Here is a 19,750-nt window from a genome sequence, read left to right on the forward strand (position 1 = left end):
ATCCTATCAACTCTCATTAGCCTTAAAACTTTCCGAACTTAAATCCAAAATTCATAAAAGGCCCGAACCATCACTTTACAGTTATACCCTTGGGCTCCAAAGCACAAACCGAACTTTCGAATCACCTAGTCTACATTATGCACATCCAAAGGGGGTCTAAATCTCTCTTTCCCCAAGGCCCAAAGCCTTAATAAAACTAATCTTCGGGTCACGGCCCCGAATTAGGAAACGATTCGAAATAGGGTGTTACAGTTACTTGCACATTTTTTCCTCTTTTAGTTATCAACTCAAATATACCTTTCTCTCGATTAAAATATTTCAAGGAGTGTTCACTTGCTTTTGACATCAAAGCTACTTGTTTTGCAACAACATGAGGAGTATATGCATCTCTATTAGCTCATGGACTAATTCCTAACGGACGCCTCACCTCAAAATAGTGCACCAGTTGTAACGTCCAAGTTTTCACAATAAATTATTCATTTTTAAATAAGATAAAATACCCATTTTCATAAAACATAATATCGATAAAAGTCATTTGTTCCATAAGTCATAATCCCAAAATCATAGTATAACAAAATAAACACGGAATCTCAAATCATGAAAGTTGTTGATGAGTGTGTACAGTCACGCTTTCGGCTTCCCACAGTCTGATGAAGTACCTGAAAACAATTAATCCATAATTGTAAAGACACAACTTGGTAAGTTTCCGAAAAATATCACAACAACAAAAAATACCATACATAACAACAACGGCTTGTTTCAGCCAAACGAGACATGCAAACATACAAGTATCAAGCAAGACCCTACTAGTCTAGCTCAGCATACAATCATGTCATAAAAACTATGTCATAAGTAATATAGTGAGAAAACTCAAATATATCAATAAGTTGAACCTTGGTCGTTAAAGTTAAAGGCTTGAAGTTAGTTTTACTTTGTTAGTCCTCTTTAGTGTAATTGTGTGCGGATTTATTTTTAGTTATAATACTTATATTTGGTTATTCGATAGAAATGGATTAGAATTTATTGGATAATGGATAGGGAAAACTGTAATAAAGTCCCTACATATTGGTCTCATAATCGATTTAGTCCCTATATTTTTTTATTCAATTAAGTCTCATATATCGGTAATCGTATTCAATTTAACCCTTTGACCCGGTCAACAGGTCATCCAACTTTCAAAAATTACATTTTTGGCCCATATTGTATTTCAAAATGTATTACAAATTTGGTCCAAAATTTACACTTTTGGCCCAGATTTTAGATTTTGTTACAAATTTGGTCCAAGCTTTACCCTTTTTGCCCAAATTTTAGAATTTTTATATGAATTCATCCTAACTTTAGTTTTTTTTACAACTTTTTTTTTCAAAAAATTGTTTCTAATATGTTTTTTCCTTATAAAATCATATTTATACAAAAAAAAACGAATTTTCACATAAAAATCTTATATTTTCTATATAAAAACTTTTTTTAAAAAGTTTTTGTATATGAAATATCTAGTTATAAATATATGTATTTACTAAGTATATAAATATATACAAATCTGCTTTTATAAAAAAAAGTATACAAAAACGTATTTTATAAAAAAAATGTATACAAATACCTATCACCTTATATATATATATATATATATATATATATATATATATATATATATATATATATATATATATGTAGAGTCAAGATCAAATAAGAAGGAAATTTTTGGTAGGAAGGTAAGAAGTTTTTTTTCTATATATTTTTTTCGCGAACAAACAAAATGAATCATTAGATGATTCATTTGTAAGATGATTCACAAAAAAAATTCTCAAAAAAACATCTCGGTGATTCATTTATACAATGATTTTGTTGTTATTCACTAAAATTGCTATAAAAATGAATTTTTTCTTAATTTACTTAAAAATGAATCATACAGATGTTTTTTTGGGAATTTTTTCTTGTGAATCATCTTACAAATGAATCATCTAGTGATTCATTTATTTTGTTCGTCAAAAAAATATGTAGAAAAAAAACTTCTTACCTTCCTACCAAAAAAAATTTCTTACCGGATCTATATCCAATATATATATATATATATATATATATATATATATATATATATATATATATATATATATATATATATACACATATATATATATATATATATATATATATATATGCACACAAATAGGTGTGTATCTATATTTTTTTATAAAAACGTGTTTGAATAATTTTTTATATAATTCGTGTTTGTATACATTTTATAAAATCGTGTTGTATACATTTTATAAAAACGTGTTTGAATAATTTTTTATATAATACGTGTTTGTATATATTTTATAAAATCGTGTTTGTATACATTTTATAAAATGTATACAAACACGTATTATATAAAAAAATTATTCAGACACGTTTTTATAAAAAAAATGTAAATAAACACGATTTTATAAAAAAGATATAGATAAAATATGTGTTTGTATACATTTTTTTTGTAAAATACGTTTTTGTATACATTTTTTTATAAAACGGATTTTTATATATTTATATACTTGATAAATACCTATTTTTATAACTATATATTTCATATACAAAAAACTTTTTAAAAAAAGTTTTTATATAGAAAATATAAGATTTTTATGTGAAAATACGTTTTTTTTTTGTATAAATATGATTTTATAAAGAAAAAACATATTAGAAACAATTATTTGAGAAAAAACGTGGTAAAAAAAAAACTAAAGTTACGATGAATTCATAATAAAATTCTAAAATTTGGGCAAAAATGGTAAAGTTTGGACCAAATTTGTAACAAAATTTAAAATCTGGGCCAAAAGTGTAAATTTTTGACCAAATTTGTAATAAATTTTGAAATCTGGGCCAAAAATGTAATTTTTGAAAGTTGGATGACCTGTTGACCGGGTCAAAGGGTTAAATTGAATACGATTACCGGTATTTGGGACTTAACTGAATAAAAAAATATAGGGACTAAATCGATTATGAGGTCAATATGTAGGGACTTTATTGCAGTTTTCCCTAATGGATAACCAATGGATTAAACCAATCAAAAATATCCAACGGATAAACCCGATCCAATCCAATATCCAATTGGATCCGTTTGGTTCAGGTTTTATACTGAATTGGTGTAACGTATCGAAAATTCATAGTGAAATTTTCATTTTCAAAACGATAAATTATACAACGAATTGTTCCAAACCCGATCAAAGTAATTATATTATTTCAACATCAGAGTAATATCATTAATTGCCAATGCGGAAAACTATGAGGGATGTTGTGCAGTCAAGTCAGGCATTTCTGTTTCAAACCGAAAGTACCTGAAACCATAAACATAAATTATAAGCACAAAGTTTAATGATTTCTCCAAAATACCACATACCATACATACAATGGGCCTTGCCCTACAGTCATCGGGCCCCGCCCTGAACATGAAATGAGCCCCGCTCAATCATACTCGTCAGGCCTCGCCCGCTATACATACAAACACATAAAATACATATAAGAATCACTAAGATAAATAGCATACAATACACTCACCAGGCCTCGCCTGGCATCGGACCCTGCCCGGTATAGATATCACATACCACAGATGCAAGAGTCACATAGACAACTAGCATCCTAATCATAATAAATCATGGGTCGGCATTGGTGTCTTCGACCCGCCAAACACAGTGAGGAGACTCACCTGAATCACAAAGCCGACTAACACTCAGCTCGAAACCGTGCCGACCACAGCTAACTGCTCCCATGTCAAATTATGGGTGCTTAACACCTCGTGTCAATCCGCACAAGGCAAACCCTAAATCTACCTTATAAAAATAGAGATTGACCAAAAACTCAATCCATGCCAAATATCAACGGTCAAAGTCAACGGCCTGAGTTAGCTTTAGCTGACCACCACGTCGTGGCCTTCACCCTGCCAACCTACGGGAATTTCTCAGTCGCCACGTCGTGGCAACTTATGGCCACGCCGTGGGCACTGGGTTTCCAGCTGCTTAATGGATTAAGCTGCCTTCCTCAATTCCAAGAGCTCCAAAGCTTAGATTTGGTCCAAACTATGATCTAAATGAGTAAAGTTTCCAACTTTATTCATTAAGACACCCAAAGAGATCAAGATCTCAACCCCTAGTCCAAATAAAGCCAAAATCCATAATGACGTAACCATTAAGCCCTTAATCCAAAAAATTCCTTAATCCCAACACTTCCAGAAGCTAAAGGGGTACCAAAGGTCCCTAAAAATGATTACTTGATGGACATTCATGACCCATGCATGTCCTTAACTCAACTTAGGTCAAATGGAAAGAAATGACCTAAAACTTATGTAAGATTCACAAATCATAACCAAACTCCAGATCAATAAGATATGATGCTCAAGGGACACTAGGGAGAAATAAAGTTGTCAACTTTATTCCATCCATTCACTCAAATCAACTGTATAAACCAAAAAGGGACCAAAACAACCTACCTAGATCTAAGAGAATAACTCCAAAGATAGAGACTTGAATCCTTACAAATGGTCCAGAAGGTGATAACCAAGATGATAAAGTGTTGCTTGCTTGATCCTTACACCAATTCTTCCTCATTTCCTTCCAAAAGCACCAAAACCACCCAAAATGTGCCAAAACCACCAAGAGGGAAAGGATTAGGGTTTTTCTGAGGTTAAGGGGAATATAGGCCAAAAAATGAACCCTAAAACCGAGTTAGAGATGCTTAAATGCGAAGGGGACCCTAAAAGAGACATGGGCTTGGGCCTGATCAGCTGTCACGTCGTGGCTTGCCTTGGCCACGCCGTGGTGGTCCAAAAACATCACGCGACCCATTTAACCATTGCCACGGCCTTCCTTGGCCACACCGTGGCACAGAGTTTCTTTCAAAATCCATCTTTGGTTCTTCCTACAATTAAGTTCAACCAATCTGGACACAGGTATTACAATTAGAGTTTAGAATTTATTGGATAATAGATAACCAATGGATTAAACCAATCAAAATATCCAATAGATAAACTCGATCCAATCCAATATCCAATTGGATCCGTTCAGTTCAGGTTTTATTGTGAATTGGAGTGGATCGGTTCACTAAATCCAACATCCAATGAATGTTTGGATTGGGTCGGTTCCATCAATATACATTAGATTTGAACCGATGAACACCCCTAACGGAGACCTTCGTGAAGAGCGAATTACAAATTCTCATTTGTGATAAAAAGCTTATGATTTTTGGTTATTCTAATAATTTTTGTCATGATTTGTATTACAAACTTGGAAGCATAAATTAGTAATGTTTGATTTCATGCATGATTTTAAAGGGCTGTTTGTTTTTTTTTTTTTTGTGAAGATCTGCTCAACCACTTTTGTCTGCGCCGCGCAGACATATGCCCTCGCAGAGTGTTTGTTTTTTGGAAGTGTGCAGATCAAAAAATGTCTGCGCGAGGTCTTCCTGGCGCAGACATGGACCACTGTCTTCAAAGGTCTTCAGACCTCATTTTAACCTAAACCAAAAAAAAAAAAAAAAAAAGAATAGGCCATTGTGCAGTTTTTTCTTTCTTTCTTTTTTTGTTGAAAATGCATTTTTAATGTTTATGACATGAAATTAAGTTTGAAAAATCAATTTATTTCAACAGCTGTTAAAAACAAACAATCTTCTTATTACAGACTGAAGACATTTGGTCCACCTCTTCTGCCACAGAGGCTTGTAGATATGGTCCACAGACTGCAGACATTTTGGCTTCAAAAAAACAAACAGCGCCTAAGTTTCTTTTTCATGTTAAGAGGAACTTTAAATAAATAAATCTATGTAATTAGTAAAATATATTTATTAAACTACTTGCAAGTAGAGTAAGGTGGTGTTCTGATGTGAAGATGTTACATCTGTCACAAGTAGTAACATTATGGAAAAACAAATAAAAGTCGGACTAGATTTACCTAAACAACTGATACCATATAAATATTATAATTCACAAATTTAAACTCTTTCTAATGTAGTCTCAAATTATATATAAAGTAAAGTGTAAATTTGGTCCATATGGTATGAGCCGGCATAAAGATGAAAAACCGGTCCATTTTATTAAATCGTTATATTATATTCATAAAATTGCAATCACGGAAATGCCTCAAGCTCAAAGTCAAAACCAACAAAAAATAATTTAACCAATTGGTACCCAGGCCTCCTACACTACACCACCACAACCTTTCCTTTATTCTAACAACTTTTATAAAATTACACAGCCAGTCCCTGAGGCGCACCACCCACAGCCGCCTTAGGCTTAGCCTTCTCAACCACAATCGCCTGTGTGGTCAACACCATTCCAGCAACAGAAGCCGAATTCTGAAGCGCACATCTTGTCACCTTGGCTGGATCAATAACTCCTGCCTCCACCAAATTCTCATACTTATCACTCATCGCATTATACCCCATCTCCCATTCCCCTTCCTTCACCTTCTCAACCACCACCTCACCTTCAATTCCGGCATTCTGTGCAATCAATGATGCTGGTGCCACCAACGCCTTTTGAATAATATCAGCACCCAAACGTTCATCTGCATCATCAAGCTTTTCCTTAATGGCAGGAACTAATGTTGACAGATGAACAAATGCAGCTCCACCTCCCGGGACTATTCCTTCTTCTATCGCTGCAAATGTCGCGTTTTTTGCGTCCTCGATTCGGAGTTTTCGGTCTTCTAATTCAGTTTCGGTTGCAGCTCCGACTTTTATGACAGCGACCCCACCAGATAATTTCGCGATTCTTTCTGAAAGCTTTTCGGAATCGTAGACTGAATCTGTTTCAGATAATTCTTTCTTGATTTGAGAAATCCTTGATTGAATCTCATCTTTTGATGCAGCATCGGCTATGATTGTGGTTGAATCTTTGCTGATTGTGATCTTTCTCGCCATACCAAGTTGCTCAACTTGTGTGTTTTCAATGAGCAAACCTAAGTCAGTCGCTTGGTATTCAGCTCCTAAATATATAGCATAAAACAAAGATTAGCAAACATACGAAAACAATTGAGTTGAAGGATGTGAAAAATAATTGATTCATGTTATTATTATACCTGTCATGATGGCGATGTCTTGAAGGAGGGCTTTTCTTCTTTCACCAAAACCAGGTGCTTTAATGGCAGCGACATTAAGAATGCCTCTCAACTTGTTCACGACTAGAGTGGCTAGAGCTTCACCAGTAACATCTTCAGCGATAATTAACAAAGGAGCTCTTAATTGAGTGGTTTTCTCCAGCAATGGGATTATGTCTTTTATAGAAGATATCTTTTGGTCTGTGACTAACACTCTGGCGTTCTCGAATTCAACTATTAGTTTTTCAGAGTTTGTAACGAATTGTGGAGAGATGTATCCTCTGTCAATCTGTAAAATCATGAGAAAATGGTTAATAAAGTAGATAGAATAGAACACAGAGTTCTTGAATTGAATAATCAAATTTATTACAATACATACCTCCATTCCTTCTTCAACATCAACAGTTGTCTCAAAGGAGGAGGATGATTCGATGGACAGCACACCATCTGCTCCAACCTTGTCGATGGCATCAGCAATCATGGCACCGATGACATCATCATTTCCAGCAGAAATTGAGGCAATGGCTTTTCAGAAAAGAGTAGAAAAAGTCCCATCAGCTGAGAAAGAAACATTTGAGTTATAGCAACAAAAGAGAATCTTAACTACCTTTGATGTCATCACGACCTTTAACAGGTCTGGCTCTCTTTTCCAGCTCCTCGACCAGACCAGCTACAGTTTTGTCGATTCCTTTCTTTACTGAAACCGGATTAGCACCAGATGTTACACTCAAGAGGCCGAGTTTGATGATTTCACGTGCAAGAACTGATGCGGTTGTAGTACCATCACCAGCTGAGTCATTGGTTTTGCTTGCAACCTATTAACGTTCAAGTCAACAAATGATTACAAAACAGAGAATCAACAATATTCGACTAGTAGTTTCAAATTGAATAAGCCGCAAGTAGTAGTATGTATAATCTTTAGGCTCAAACCTCTCTGATAAGAGCAGCGCCAGCGTTTTCCATGGCATCAGGTAGCTCAATAGCTCTGGCAATTGTAACGCCATCATTAACCACCTTTGGGGCGCCGTATTCGTCCAGGACAACATTCCGTCCTATATGGAATAACATTGAGAGTTTCAGTTGCAGAAAGACTTGTTATCAGAATCACAAGTTGTTTATTAGTTTAAGCAAATTCATGATCCATACAAGCCACTAATCCAAAATTAAGGAGCCTTTAAACCCTTAAGCAACGATTAAGACAATAATGATTAGTCATAAATGATACCTCTAGGGCCAAGAGTAAGACCAACAGCATCGGCAAGTTTATCAATACCGGCCTGCATAGCCGACCTAGAACTCTGATCAAAGGCAATGTCTTTAGCCGCAGCGCGAACCGCGAACCGGCGATGCGATTGTGTCGTCGTCTGAGCAGTCCGCAATTGACTAACACCCCCATTACCATTTCTCAATCCCCCCTGAGAGCAGAATCCGATATAAACAACGCGCATAAAGAACAAACAATTGGATTTAACTCGAAATTATAAAGGAACTTACCTGTTTCGGGGAGCAGATGATAGAAGCTGTGGAAATTGCATTAGCAGACGCCATGGGAGATGCTTCGAGTTGTTGAGTTGTGGATAAAAGTTAGGTGTTAAAATGGTGTTTCAGCGAAGAGTGAGGGTTGTCGCTAGGGTTTTAAAATGGAGTGAGAAGGCGGTTCCAGAACATTCGATGATCCCCAGAAGTGTGTAGACTGAAATAACATATTGGCATTGGCCAATAGATACAATGAAATTTGCACTTTACTCCCAATAGTCTCCTTTTATTACAAGTTGTCCACTAACATTTTATAAACTTCTCTCTTCTTTATTGGGAAAAATTTTGGTATTAGAGACTGAATTTTTACATTTTTCATTTAAATTAACTACATAACCAACTATCTTTTGTTATTAAAATGTGACAAACCAAATAAATTAAGGGGTCGTTTGATAGTTGCTGATTGAGTTAATGCTGACTGAGTTGGTACCGACTGAGTTAGAATTTCTGGCTGAGTCCACATCTGACTGAAACCATATTGTTTTATTATATCTCTGACTGACTGTGGTGAATTGTAAAAAATGACCATATTACCCTTATGTTGCATTTTGTATATATTAATATCAAAACTAGACAATTCTTTTTTAATTTTCTCGATTATTTTTGTAATTGTCAAATTTAAATTTTGTATCATATGCATTAATTTAAATTACGTAATTATAAGAAAATGTTTTCAAAATTTTTGCAATAATCACAAACAATGTAATATATCACTTCATTAGAATTCTACTATTTTGACCTGATCATAAAATATGACCCAATAAACACACAAGTTATATAAAAAAAATAACAAACATGAACACTCTATAATACTTGTAACTTATAAGGCACCTAATTATGCAAATTCCTAGCACCATCACAAATGATGAGCAATCAGGTGGTGATTAGCGTACCCACTACATTGCCACCACCACTCCTTGTAAGCTAGGCTTTGGCTCCTTAATTATACATCCTGCAATGTGATCCTCATGCATGCATTTTCCGTTGTGGTTTCCTTAAAATACATACAACTTTCTGCTTGTTCAAGTGAGCCAAAATTCTGCCCCAGTTGCAGAAGCTAATAATAATATAAACCAGAATTTGACAGTAAGCTTTCATTAGAACTTGAACAATTTTATTCAAACATTTCAACAAACATCTAACGCGCATGTTAAAGAATCATGTTTTGATAGTCAAATTGATTCACAGCTCCATTGTTAATAGATTTAGTTTTCACCTAGAAAACAGATCAACAATTGATAATAGACCAACAATGAAGAACCGTAAGGTCCCAATTTAACAATCGATATTATCAACTACCCTCACAATCAACTAAAACATCAAGAAGATCTTACCTTAACAGTTACCAATTCAACGATCGGAACGAATATAAAATTGATCTGGAACATCGAATTGGAAGCAACTGGAACAAATTAGTGAATCACTTTCTTCTCCATTACTGTCGAGGCGATGTTTAGGGCAAAATCGGAATAATCGACTTCTACAAAACTGAATATTACCGGAATAGGCTCGATTTCAAAATCGATATTATGGCTCGCTTTCAAAATCGATTAAAGAGGACGAGGACCATTGGTGGTGGGATTGAAGAAGAAGGAGAAGAAAGAAGTTACGTTGAGGGGAAAGAAGAAGGAGAAGGGCAAATACGTGAAATTGGTACAAATGACCGAGTCCGGTGGTTTTTTTTTTAGGACCGAATCAGAGGATTTTGACCGAATCAGAAGTGCAAAGAAGCATAATCAAACAAGCTGTTCCAGTTGATCCGGACCGAGTCCAGAAAAACGACTGATTGGACCCAGACAGACAAGCATCAAACACCCCCTAACTACATAACCAACTATCTTTCGTTATTAAAATGTGACAAACCAAAGGGCTTCTAGCCCAGCGGTATCCGGTGTTGCCCTTTCTCTTTGAGGTTGAGGCTTCAAGTCCTGTCGTGGACATAGGTGGATTTAAGGAGTAGTTTAGAAGTAGGTTAGATTTGTCGTTTCAAAAAAAATTTAAAATGTGACAAAGTATAAATATGTTAAACTTACTATCGATATGTATAAAAGTTATTGTTTACATAAACAATTTCATATAACTTATGTTTTATTAACATTTTTAACTATTAGTTATTTCTCAAATAATATAAAATTGTTTTCTTTTTGTATTTTCAAATTATTTATTATTTTCTACAACTTAATACAATTTTTTTATGTAACTTTTGTTGATATATATATATATATATATATATATATATATATATATATATATATATATATATATATATATATATATACGAGTTCGTTAACAGTAAATTTTGTACATTTACATTTTCAGCTGTCGCATTCTATAGGTTCTTTTTGCCCTGATGATGGTGGGCCTCTGAGGTTTTTGCAGTTATATATGGTTGACACGCAGCATGAGTTGTCTAATAGGTTGGCAGCTTTCAAGGACCCTACGAAACAACCTCTGGATCCAAGAATGGTTGAGGTGTTGATGACTATACTTACACTACATAACGAATATGTACATACCTTTAAAATAGCCAAACAAATTGTTGAAGAAAGAAATTTAGATGAATATGTGGTTTGACTTTTCAATGATGTTCTGGATAGACGTTATGCTCCTCCCGCACCTGGTACTTTGGGATGCATTGTTTTTGGTGACAACTATGCCAGTAGTAGATACGATATACTTATACATTCAAAGGGTGGTCAGGCACAACGGGTTAGTAAACTCCATCCAAATTACATGCAACTGCAATACCCACTGCTTTTCCCATATGGTGAGGACGGGTGATCACCACAGCTGAAACTTTTTAATGAATCGGGTTCGAAAGCTAAAAACTTAACGGTTAACATGTATTATAGTTATCAGATGCACGCACGTTGTAATATACACTCTCTTTATATATAATTCATGTAGATTATTTCAGCAGTTTTTAGTTGATGCTTATACATGTATCAAACAATATCGTCTTGAATTCTATCAAAATAATCAGGAACATCTTAGATCTGACTTCATCAGTGGGATCTATGATGCACTTTGCAATGGAGATACTGAAAGTCGTTCTGTTGGTAGACGTGTGCTTTTGCCCCTGTCTTTTGTCGGTGGCCCCCGATACATGTACAGTCACTATCAAGATGCTCTTTCCATTTGTAGAGAACATAGGAACCCACAATATTTTATCACCTTTACATGCAATGTGAAGTGGCCAGAAATTAGACGATACATGTTGGTCCATAATCAAAACGATGTACATAGTAGGGCCGATATCATTTCACGTGTTTTCCACATGAAAGTAAAGGCGTTTATAACATTTCTGAAAGAAGACAGAACATTTGGACTTGTGGTAGCACGTAAGTCGTATATATTCGTTCTTGGTTATATATATATATATATATATATATATATATATATATATATATATATATATATATATTCGTATATATTTGTAGTTTTCTCTATTTCATTTTTACATTAGTTCACAATAATTCCAATCAATTTATTTTTTGTAGACATGTACACAATTGAATTCCATAAGCGGGGCTTACCTCACTGTTATATGTTGTTGTGGGTCGTTGCATCACATAAAATACAGGACCCTTCTGACATTGATGTGTTTATTACTGCTGAACTGCCAGATCCGTTGTGACATCTCCATTTTCATGGCCAGAAAAGACCGATTTGTTTATGCTTATTTAAAAATCATAGTATCCTTTTTGAAAAGTAATATTGCGGAATTTGTTCCCAGAAAACATGATAATGGTAGTATCAAAGCATTTTCGAAGAAATGTATTTTATTTATATTAAAACATTAGGATATCATCATCAATACAGAAACATAAGCATAACAAAATATTACAAGCCTTACAATAATTAAACTAATAACCTAATACTCCTTGAATCTCTCAGCAGAATGTATCTTTCATATAGCCACCTGTGATCCAATAAACAGTGGGTCAGGTTGGGAAACCTGGTGAGTATAGGGTTTTCAATCCCACAATGTGATAATAATGTATATCTCAAACCTACAAATCCAACTATTATCATTAACACAGATATATTATATCTCTAAAACAGTTTATCCCATCCCGTCGATTCCCACGTATAGATCCTATACAACGATCTTACAAGATCTAACCTAAATGATCAATATGAACAACAAACTGACGATGCTGCTTCGGAAATTCCCTGGCAGCAAACGAGGATCAATAAATACATCAAATGAGGGGAATGGAATAAGTTTTACCATGAACCTCCGTTCGTAAAAACAACAAGACAATTAAGTCAGGGGTGGTTATCTAGATAACTGTGCCTAGCAGTGGTCTGACACCGTGAAGTATTTTACCCCCAGACTCACCCTATCCGGCAATACAGCATCAGACATACATGGTAGTGATTTATTATTGGCACACTCTATTAGGCATTCTACGAAGTTCCCTCAATTACTTCGTGAAAGGAAACGCTAACACACAAAGTTCATCAAAATAAAAAGCATGGGGAAATACGAATAAAGTACTCTCGTACGATCCCGTACCCTGATACACAATAGTGTCAAAAAAAGGACTTTGTACATGATAGTACTTCAGCCACATTATAGTACCCTGGTATGAGTAGGACTCATACCCCAGAACATAATAATACTCCGGCACAAGCAACACCTAAGACACAGAGCTTTGAAAAAGACTTGGTACATAGAAAGTACTTTTGTACGTAGGACATACTCCATCGATCATCAATCTCCTCGAACAGAGTTTCTACTCTCTATTCCGATCACACACGTACCCTTAATAAGATACTACCCAATATCCAAACTTAATTGAACTAAGCATCTCTTTTAAGTTTTATGTCATCACTAAACAAGCCTACGATTCTTATAATCAACTTTCAATACTAACTCTGTTTCGGCAACACTATCCTATTTTAGTGTAATATTTTATACAAAGTATTAAGTATTAACATACATTTATCTTCTCATTTATAATACTTTTATTATTATTATTATCATGTAAATACATCTCAACACATATAGTATGACATCCCCATTTTCACGGCCAGAAAAAACCGATTTTGTTTATGCTTTATAAAAATCATAGTACCTCTTTTAATAAAAAATGTTGCGGAATTTGTTCCCAGAAAAACATGATAAATACGTTATCAAAGCATTTCCGAAGAAATGTATTTTTGTTCATTTTAAAACATTTGGGATGTCATCATCACTACAGAAACATAAGCATAAACAGAACTTACATTCATTTACACTAGTGATCTACATCTCTTTAATCTCTCAGTGTAATGTAACTTCATATCGACACCTGTGATACAAATAAGCTTGAGTGGGTCAGGTTGGGAAACCTGGTGAGTACATAGGGTTTTCAACCCACAATAATTTAATTATTATGTTTAAACATCAAACAATCAACCCAATTACTCATCCCCATTATCTTCCTTACTCTTAAGGTCTACCCTAAGAGTCATTTATCTTGCATTCGTTCATTCCGAAGTCCATTGCTTCCAGGGTTTATATGACAGACACTAAGTCCATAGTTGCCAATGCTCGTTCGTAAAGCACTAATTCCATAGCTGCTAAAGTTCATTCATCGGGTACTAATCCATAGCTACCAGTGTTTATCTAACAGGTACTAAGTCCTTAACTACCAACGTTTATCTAACAGGTACTAAGTCCATAGCTACAAACGTTTATTCAATAGGCACTAAGTCCATAGTTGCCGATGTTATTTGTTAGGCACTAAGTCTATAGCTGCCAATGTTCACTCATATCATCTTTCATCTCTCATCATTCATCTACCCATGTTTTACCCAACATATTCGTAGATATAAAATACATATACAGTTTAAATTATTTAAAACATGTATAAAATCGTTCATCCAGCATAGATAACAAGTATACAGATAATATGCACACATAGCACGTAATTTATATAAAATACTTCATATATATGTGTAAGATGAAAGTAACTATGCACTCACTTGTAAGGTGGTGATTCCGAACTCAGACAGCGCTTCGCTTCTTAAAAATAATTTCCTTCAACGAAACCTAGTATTATTACCACTAGATTTTAGTCTAATATTTACCGTGACTAATTATTAGTCTTATTATTATTATTATTATTATTATTATTATTATTATTATTATATAAGCGTTTAAATAATATTTTCCAACCACTATGTACAGACAGGGGCCAGACATAAAACACCGGAGGGCAAGACCATTTTGGCATATAGCACTTCTGAAATCCAACAACCCTATGCGACCCTTTAAACCAGATTCTCCGTACCGCGAGTAGTTAAAAAGATATTATAACAACACTTATATAAGTCATAATAATAGCCCAAATATTTATTATAAGTTCATAATAACAATACTAATTTTAAATATAAGCTATATTAAAATAGGGTAAGCATAACTTACTTACAATGGGGTTTTAGCTAGGAGTCGGGCTCTGCAGGAGCAGAACTTCGTCGCTGAATCTTTCTAGGAAAGATTCGTGCAGCGCTTCAGCGCTCATCTTACTATACTAAAACTACAGAAAGAGAAGTCGAATCACGAGGGACCGAAATGCTCGGGGGATAAGAAGGGAAAGACTCTTGAATCAAGAGAATGGTGCAAGAAATATGAGAGCTAGAGGCTCTTATTTATAGTGACTGAATTTTCAAAAACTACTCTCCATAGTTACTTAATGACCTTATAGTTATATAAATGACTAAACACCCATTTATAATACTATTTTAAATAGATTTAATGATATTTGTACTCAACTAATGGCAAAAGTACTCAACACTAGTCTTATAACGATCGCATCGTCGATACCTTTCTAACGATATATACATATGTATATGTATGTATACCTATATATGATTTACACTTTATTTTAATACGTAAATGTGCTATTAAAAGTTATAACTCGTTCATACGAACTTCGTTTTTGACGTTCTTTATATTCTTGCGTAGCTATCGACGAGATATACAACTTTCGTTTAGACTCCGTCGGCTAATTTTGAATTTATATTTTTGTCCATTTTTTTTATAAAATTAAATGATTTTGCTAAAATCATAACTCTCTCGTACGGACTCTGTTTTTGACATTCTTTTTCTCAAAATTCCTACTTTAAGGAGTACTACGATTTTCATTTTGGTCGCATTAGCTAAAAGTCAACCAATCTCTTCGTAGCTTTTTACGTCGTACATTCGTTGTGCGCGGCTGACTTTTATATCTTATAAAAATCATATCTAATTCATACGGATTCGGATTTCGACGAAATTTATATTTTCGGGATCGGGACGACGTATACTTCCTAAATATATTGTAATATATATATGTTTTGGCGCACTTATTTTTACGATTTACGGACGATTCGACTGATTTTTCCTATTTTATTATATTATAATAATCATGAAACATATAATATTCAAGTAATTATTCTTTATTACGTTGAATAAGTTACAATTGTTAACCCTAACTATTACTTTGGTTAAGATTATTTATCGTAGATAATCTTCTATATAAAAAAAAAAAATTTTAACGCTTATTATTTTAATTGACTAGCCCGAATCTGCGGGTGTTACATATAGAACCATGTCTGGTTCGCATAACGTATATCATCAAATATACATATAACATACATTTCCATATAACAAACATATAACTCACATATAAACTTTCAACATATATTTAATACTTTTATAAATACTTGTATTAAAACCATGTTCATGAAAGAGACTATGCACTCACTTGTTAAAGTGACGACTTGAAATTTGGGTAGCGCTTCGAATCTAGCAACTGTCTTTTCCTTTGACGTAACCTAGCATTATTATCGCTAAATTGACTAGTCCGAATCTACGGGTGTTACATCCATCATCAGAACCATTGTTATACCACACCATTACAATGTGTATGATCCATGGTCCATGTGGTTTGCTAAATGTTAATGCTCTGTGTATGAAAGATGACAAGTGTAAAAAAAATATCCAAAACCGTTCCAACATTGTATAGTCTTTAACAAAGAGGGTTATCCACATTATAAGAGAGATTTTGTGGCATTCCATACACTACAGAATGGGATCCAGGTAGATAAGAGATATGTCGTCCCACACAACAAAAGGTTATGCATTCGTTTTGACACGCATATTAATGTGGAGTACTTTGGTTGGAATATGATGATCAAATATTTGTTCAAATATGTTTCCAAAGGAATGGAACGGGTGAAGTTTGTTGTTCAGAAATATGAAATTTTGTTGATTGTCATTACCTTTTCCCTGATGAGGCTATCGGGCGTATTTTAGCTTTTCCAATTCATGAGCGGGAACCATCAGTCACAATACTCCCAGTTCATATACCAAATAAGCAGACAATTCACTTCAAAGAAAACATGCACACGCATCTTTGACGTTGTTCAACATCCAACTTTCGGTTACAATATACTATTAGGATGGTTTGAAAATAATAGGTGGGATTCGCCAGGAACAGATCTCACTTATGATGTGTTTCCCACAAAGTATTGGTGGGATAAGGAAGCGAGAAGGTGGAAACGAAGAAAACGTCTGACAAGCGGTGTGATAGGTAGAATTATATTTGTGCACTGCAAGGGAATTGTTCTATATGATAATGTTACTTTGTCATCAGGTAGGTTGCACATCTTATGAGGATGTTTGTACCGTTTATAACAAGGTCTATCCAATTTTTTGTGATGCGTGTGATGCGTTGGGCCTGATTAGAGAAGACAAAGAATGGATGAGCGCATTTACTGAAGCATCTGAGTGGGCAACTTCATTCCAACTAAGATCACTTTTTTGTCGCTTGCTTATTCACTGTGATGTTAGCGGTCCAATGTCATCGTGGGAAATTGGATGGAGAAAAATGAGTGATGACTTGCTGTATAACATCAATTCACATAATTTCGGATCGAATTTACATATAAGTGATGATCATTTACAACAATTGGTCCGATTTGAACTGGAAGGAATACTCCAGTCCTCAACTCCTTCCAAATCAGTCACTGACTTCCATTTGCCGAAACCAACGGAAGAGACAATCAGACTGCTGCAAAAATCGATTGCTTCTAGAAGAGACATCATATGACACAGACAAAATCAAAGCAGATCACCAACGCATGTGATCACAATTGAATAGTGAACAACTCCACATTTATAACTTGGTTGTATCACCTGAAAAAGACGCACAACAGGTTCTCATATTCATTTACGGACATGGCGGAACAGGCAAGACATTTCTTTGGACTACGTTACTTGCATACTTTCGCTCTATTGGGAAGATCGCACTTGTGGCTGCCTCGGGCATAACATCATTGTTGCTACCATCGGGTAGAACTGCTCAGTCCAGGTTCAGTATACCGATTGACCTTTTGCAAAAAGCGGCATGCAATATTTCAAAGAAAACCTTACTTGCAGAGTTATTGAAACGTACATTTATCATTATATGGGATGAGGCCCCCAATGAGTAACAAACTTTGTTTTGAGTACCCAGAGTGTTCCCTAAGAGATATTCTAGATTGTGATGCTAAGGTATTTGGTGGAATGTTCATACTGTTAGGAGGCGATTTTCGTCAAACATTACCTGTTTCCCCAAAAATTACAGTCTCACATATCATTAGTTTGACTTTACCCAAATCATACATGTGGCCATGTTTTACAGTTTATAAGCTAAACCTTAATATGCGTCTAATGAATACGAGCACCTATTCAGAATCAGAGCTAGTTGTATCAGAATTTGCAACGTGGTTACTAAACGTTAGAGATGGTGTTTTAGGAGACTCAGATCCTATTGATAAAAAAGACACAAAATGGATTGAAATACCCTTTTCCCTCACTATATCACCAGGAGAAAATGCGTTGCAAAATCTTATAAATTTTGTATATGGTCATGGGATTTTTCTTAATCCTTCTATTCGTTCTGCTACTCTGATGTGTGTAAAACCAACTCGTTTTATTCCTACTCTAAAAATATAAATTAAACACACAAAGGCAGTGAACCTGTCTTTTAGTGGTATAGTTGAATAACATACTTGCACTTTCTTATTCCCGTTCTCGTCCAAATCACAATCTCTAGTTAGATGAGGCCCATTGCAATTCTCACATCCTACCTGAATAGCATGGATTGTTTGATCCATTTTATCCATCCTCCTATCCATGCTTTTCAACATTGCCATAACTGCCGACAAATCTTCTGAAGCTGCATAAGCTGATCCCCTTGTCACATCATTCCTTGGATTGTGGTATTCTCTAGAATGCTTAGAGAATTCCTCAATTAGTTGCTTTATCACCGGGGGTGCCTTCTTTGTGAGCGGTCCTTGCGAGTCAAGTAATTGCCTTGTTGTCACGTTTACTCCATCATAAAAAATGGAGACTTCTTGTTGACTATTAAGATCATGATGTGGGCAATTCCTTAGTAAGATTTTGTACCTCTCCCACGCCTCATAAAGTGATTCTCCGGCTTGTTGCTCAAAATTAGCTATAGCTTTCTTCAACTTGGCTATCTTTGATGGCGGGAAAAATTGATCAATAAACTCTTCTTTCATTCTAGCCCATGTGGTGATGGATCCTGGAGGGAGTGATTTTAGCCAATTTTTTGCAGCGCCTTTAAACGTGACCGGTAACATGCGAAGCAGAACGGTGTCGCGGGCCACATTAGGAAAGTTAAAGTAATCGGCTATATCATTGACCTCTTCTAGGTGCTTGTACGCGTCTTCATGATCTTTTCCACAAAACAGAATTTCTTTAAGTTGGGCGAGTATGTGGCCTTTAAGTTCGAAGTTGGCATTTTCTGGAATCGCGGGTTGCGCGAGTCCCGGACCGGTATCTTCACGCATCCTCTTCTTCCACTCGCCCATGGTAACTGCATCGATGTTAGCCATGGTGCCGCCGAATCCGCCTTCTAGATCGCTACCTTCTTCAAATTCGCTTTCTTCCTTTTCGGATTCGTACACGATGTCTTCCTTGATTGGGTCTTCGTTTGCCAAGGAAGAGGCGTTGGATGCTCCTGATTTACTGCTCTTTTTCTTGCTACAAACGGATTTGAGATTCTTCAAAGGTGAGTTCTTTGAAGATGCGGATTCTCCAACGGTTTTGCCTTTGTTCTTCCTTAAAGTAGCTTCCGGGTCTTCGAGTGGTGGAGTTAAAGGTGTATTGCCTC

General features: G+C 35.1%; 1 protein-coding gene and 1 non-coding gene across 2 annotated transcripts; one reads left to right on the forward strand and one right to left on the reverse strand.

Annotated features, from left to right (window-relative positions):
* Positions 1-6,030: 6,030 nt before the first annotated feature.
* Positions 6,031-8,754, reverse strand: LOC145160718 (ruBisCO large subunit-binding protein subunit alpha). The gene is made up of 7 exons (XM_079080006.1): positions 8,553-8,754; positions 8,284-8,473; positions 7,989-8,110; positions 7,666-7,873; positions 7,438-7,583; positions 7,041-7,347; positions 6,031-6,947 (listed from the first exon to the last, which is right to left on the reverse strand). Exons 1-7 carry the CDS (start codon positions 8,604-8,606, stop codon positions 6,208-6,210), a joined length of 1,767 nt encoding a protein of 588 aa, XP_078936132.1. The 5' UTR covers positions 8,607-8,754; the 3' UTR covers positions 6,031-6,207.
* A 10,227-nt stretch (positions 8,755-18,981) lies between these two features.
* Positions 18,982-19,088, forward strand: LOC145161760 (small nucleolar RNA R71). The gene has a single exon (XR_013738635.1). It is a non-coding gene; the product is annotated as a small nucleolar RNA R71 (small nucleolar RNA).
* Positions 19,089-19,750: the final 662 nt, after the last annotated feature.

Source organism: Lactuca virosa, chromosome 2 (assembly GCF_052849685.1).
Source record: "Lactuca virosa cultivar CGN04683 chromosome 2, Lactuca_virosa_CGN04683_v6, whole genome shotgun sequence".
In the NCBI taxonomy this organism is placed as follows: domain Eukaryota; kingdom Viridiplantae; phylum Streptophyta; class Magnoliopsida; order Asterales; family Asteraceae; genus Lactuca; species Lactuca virosa.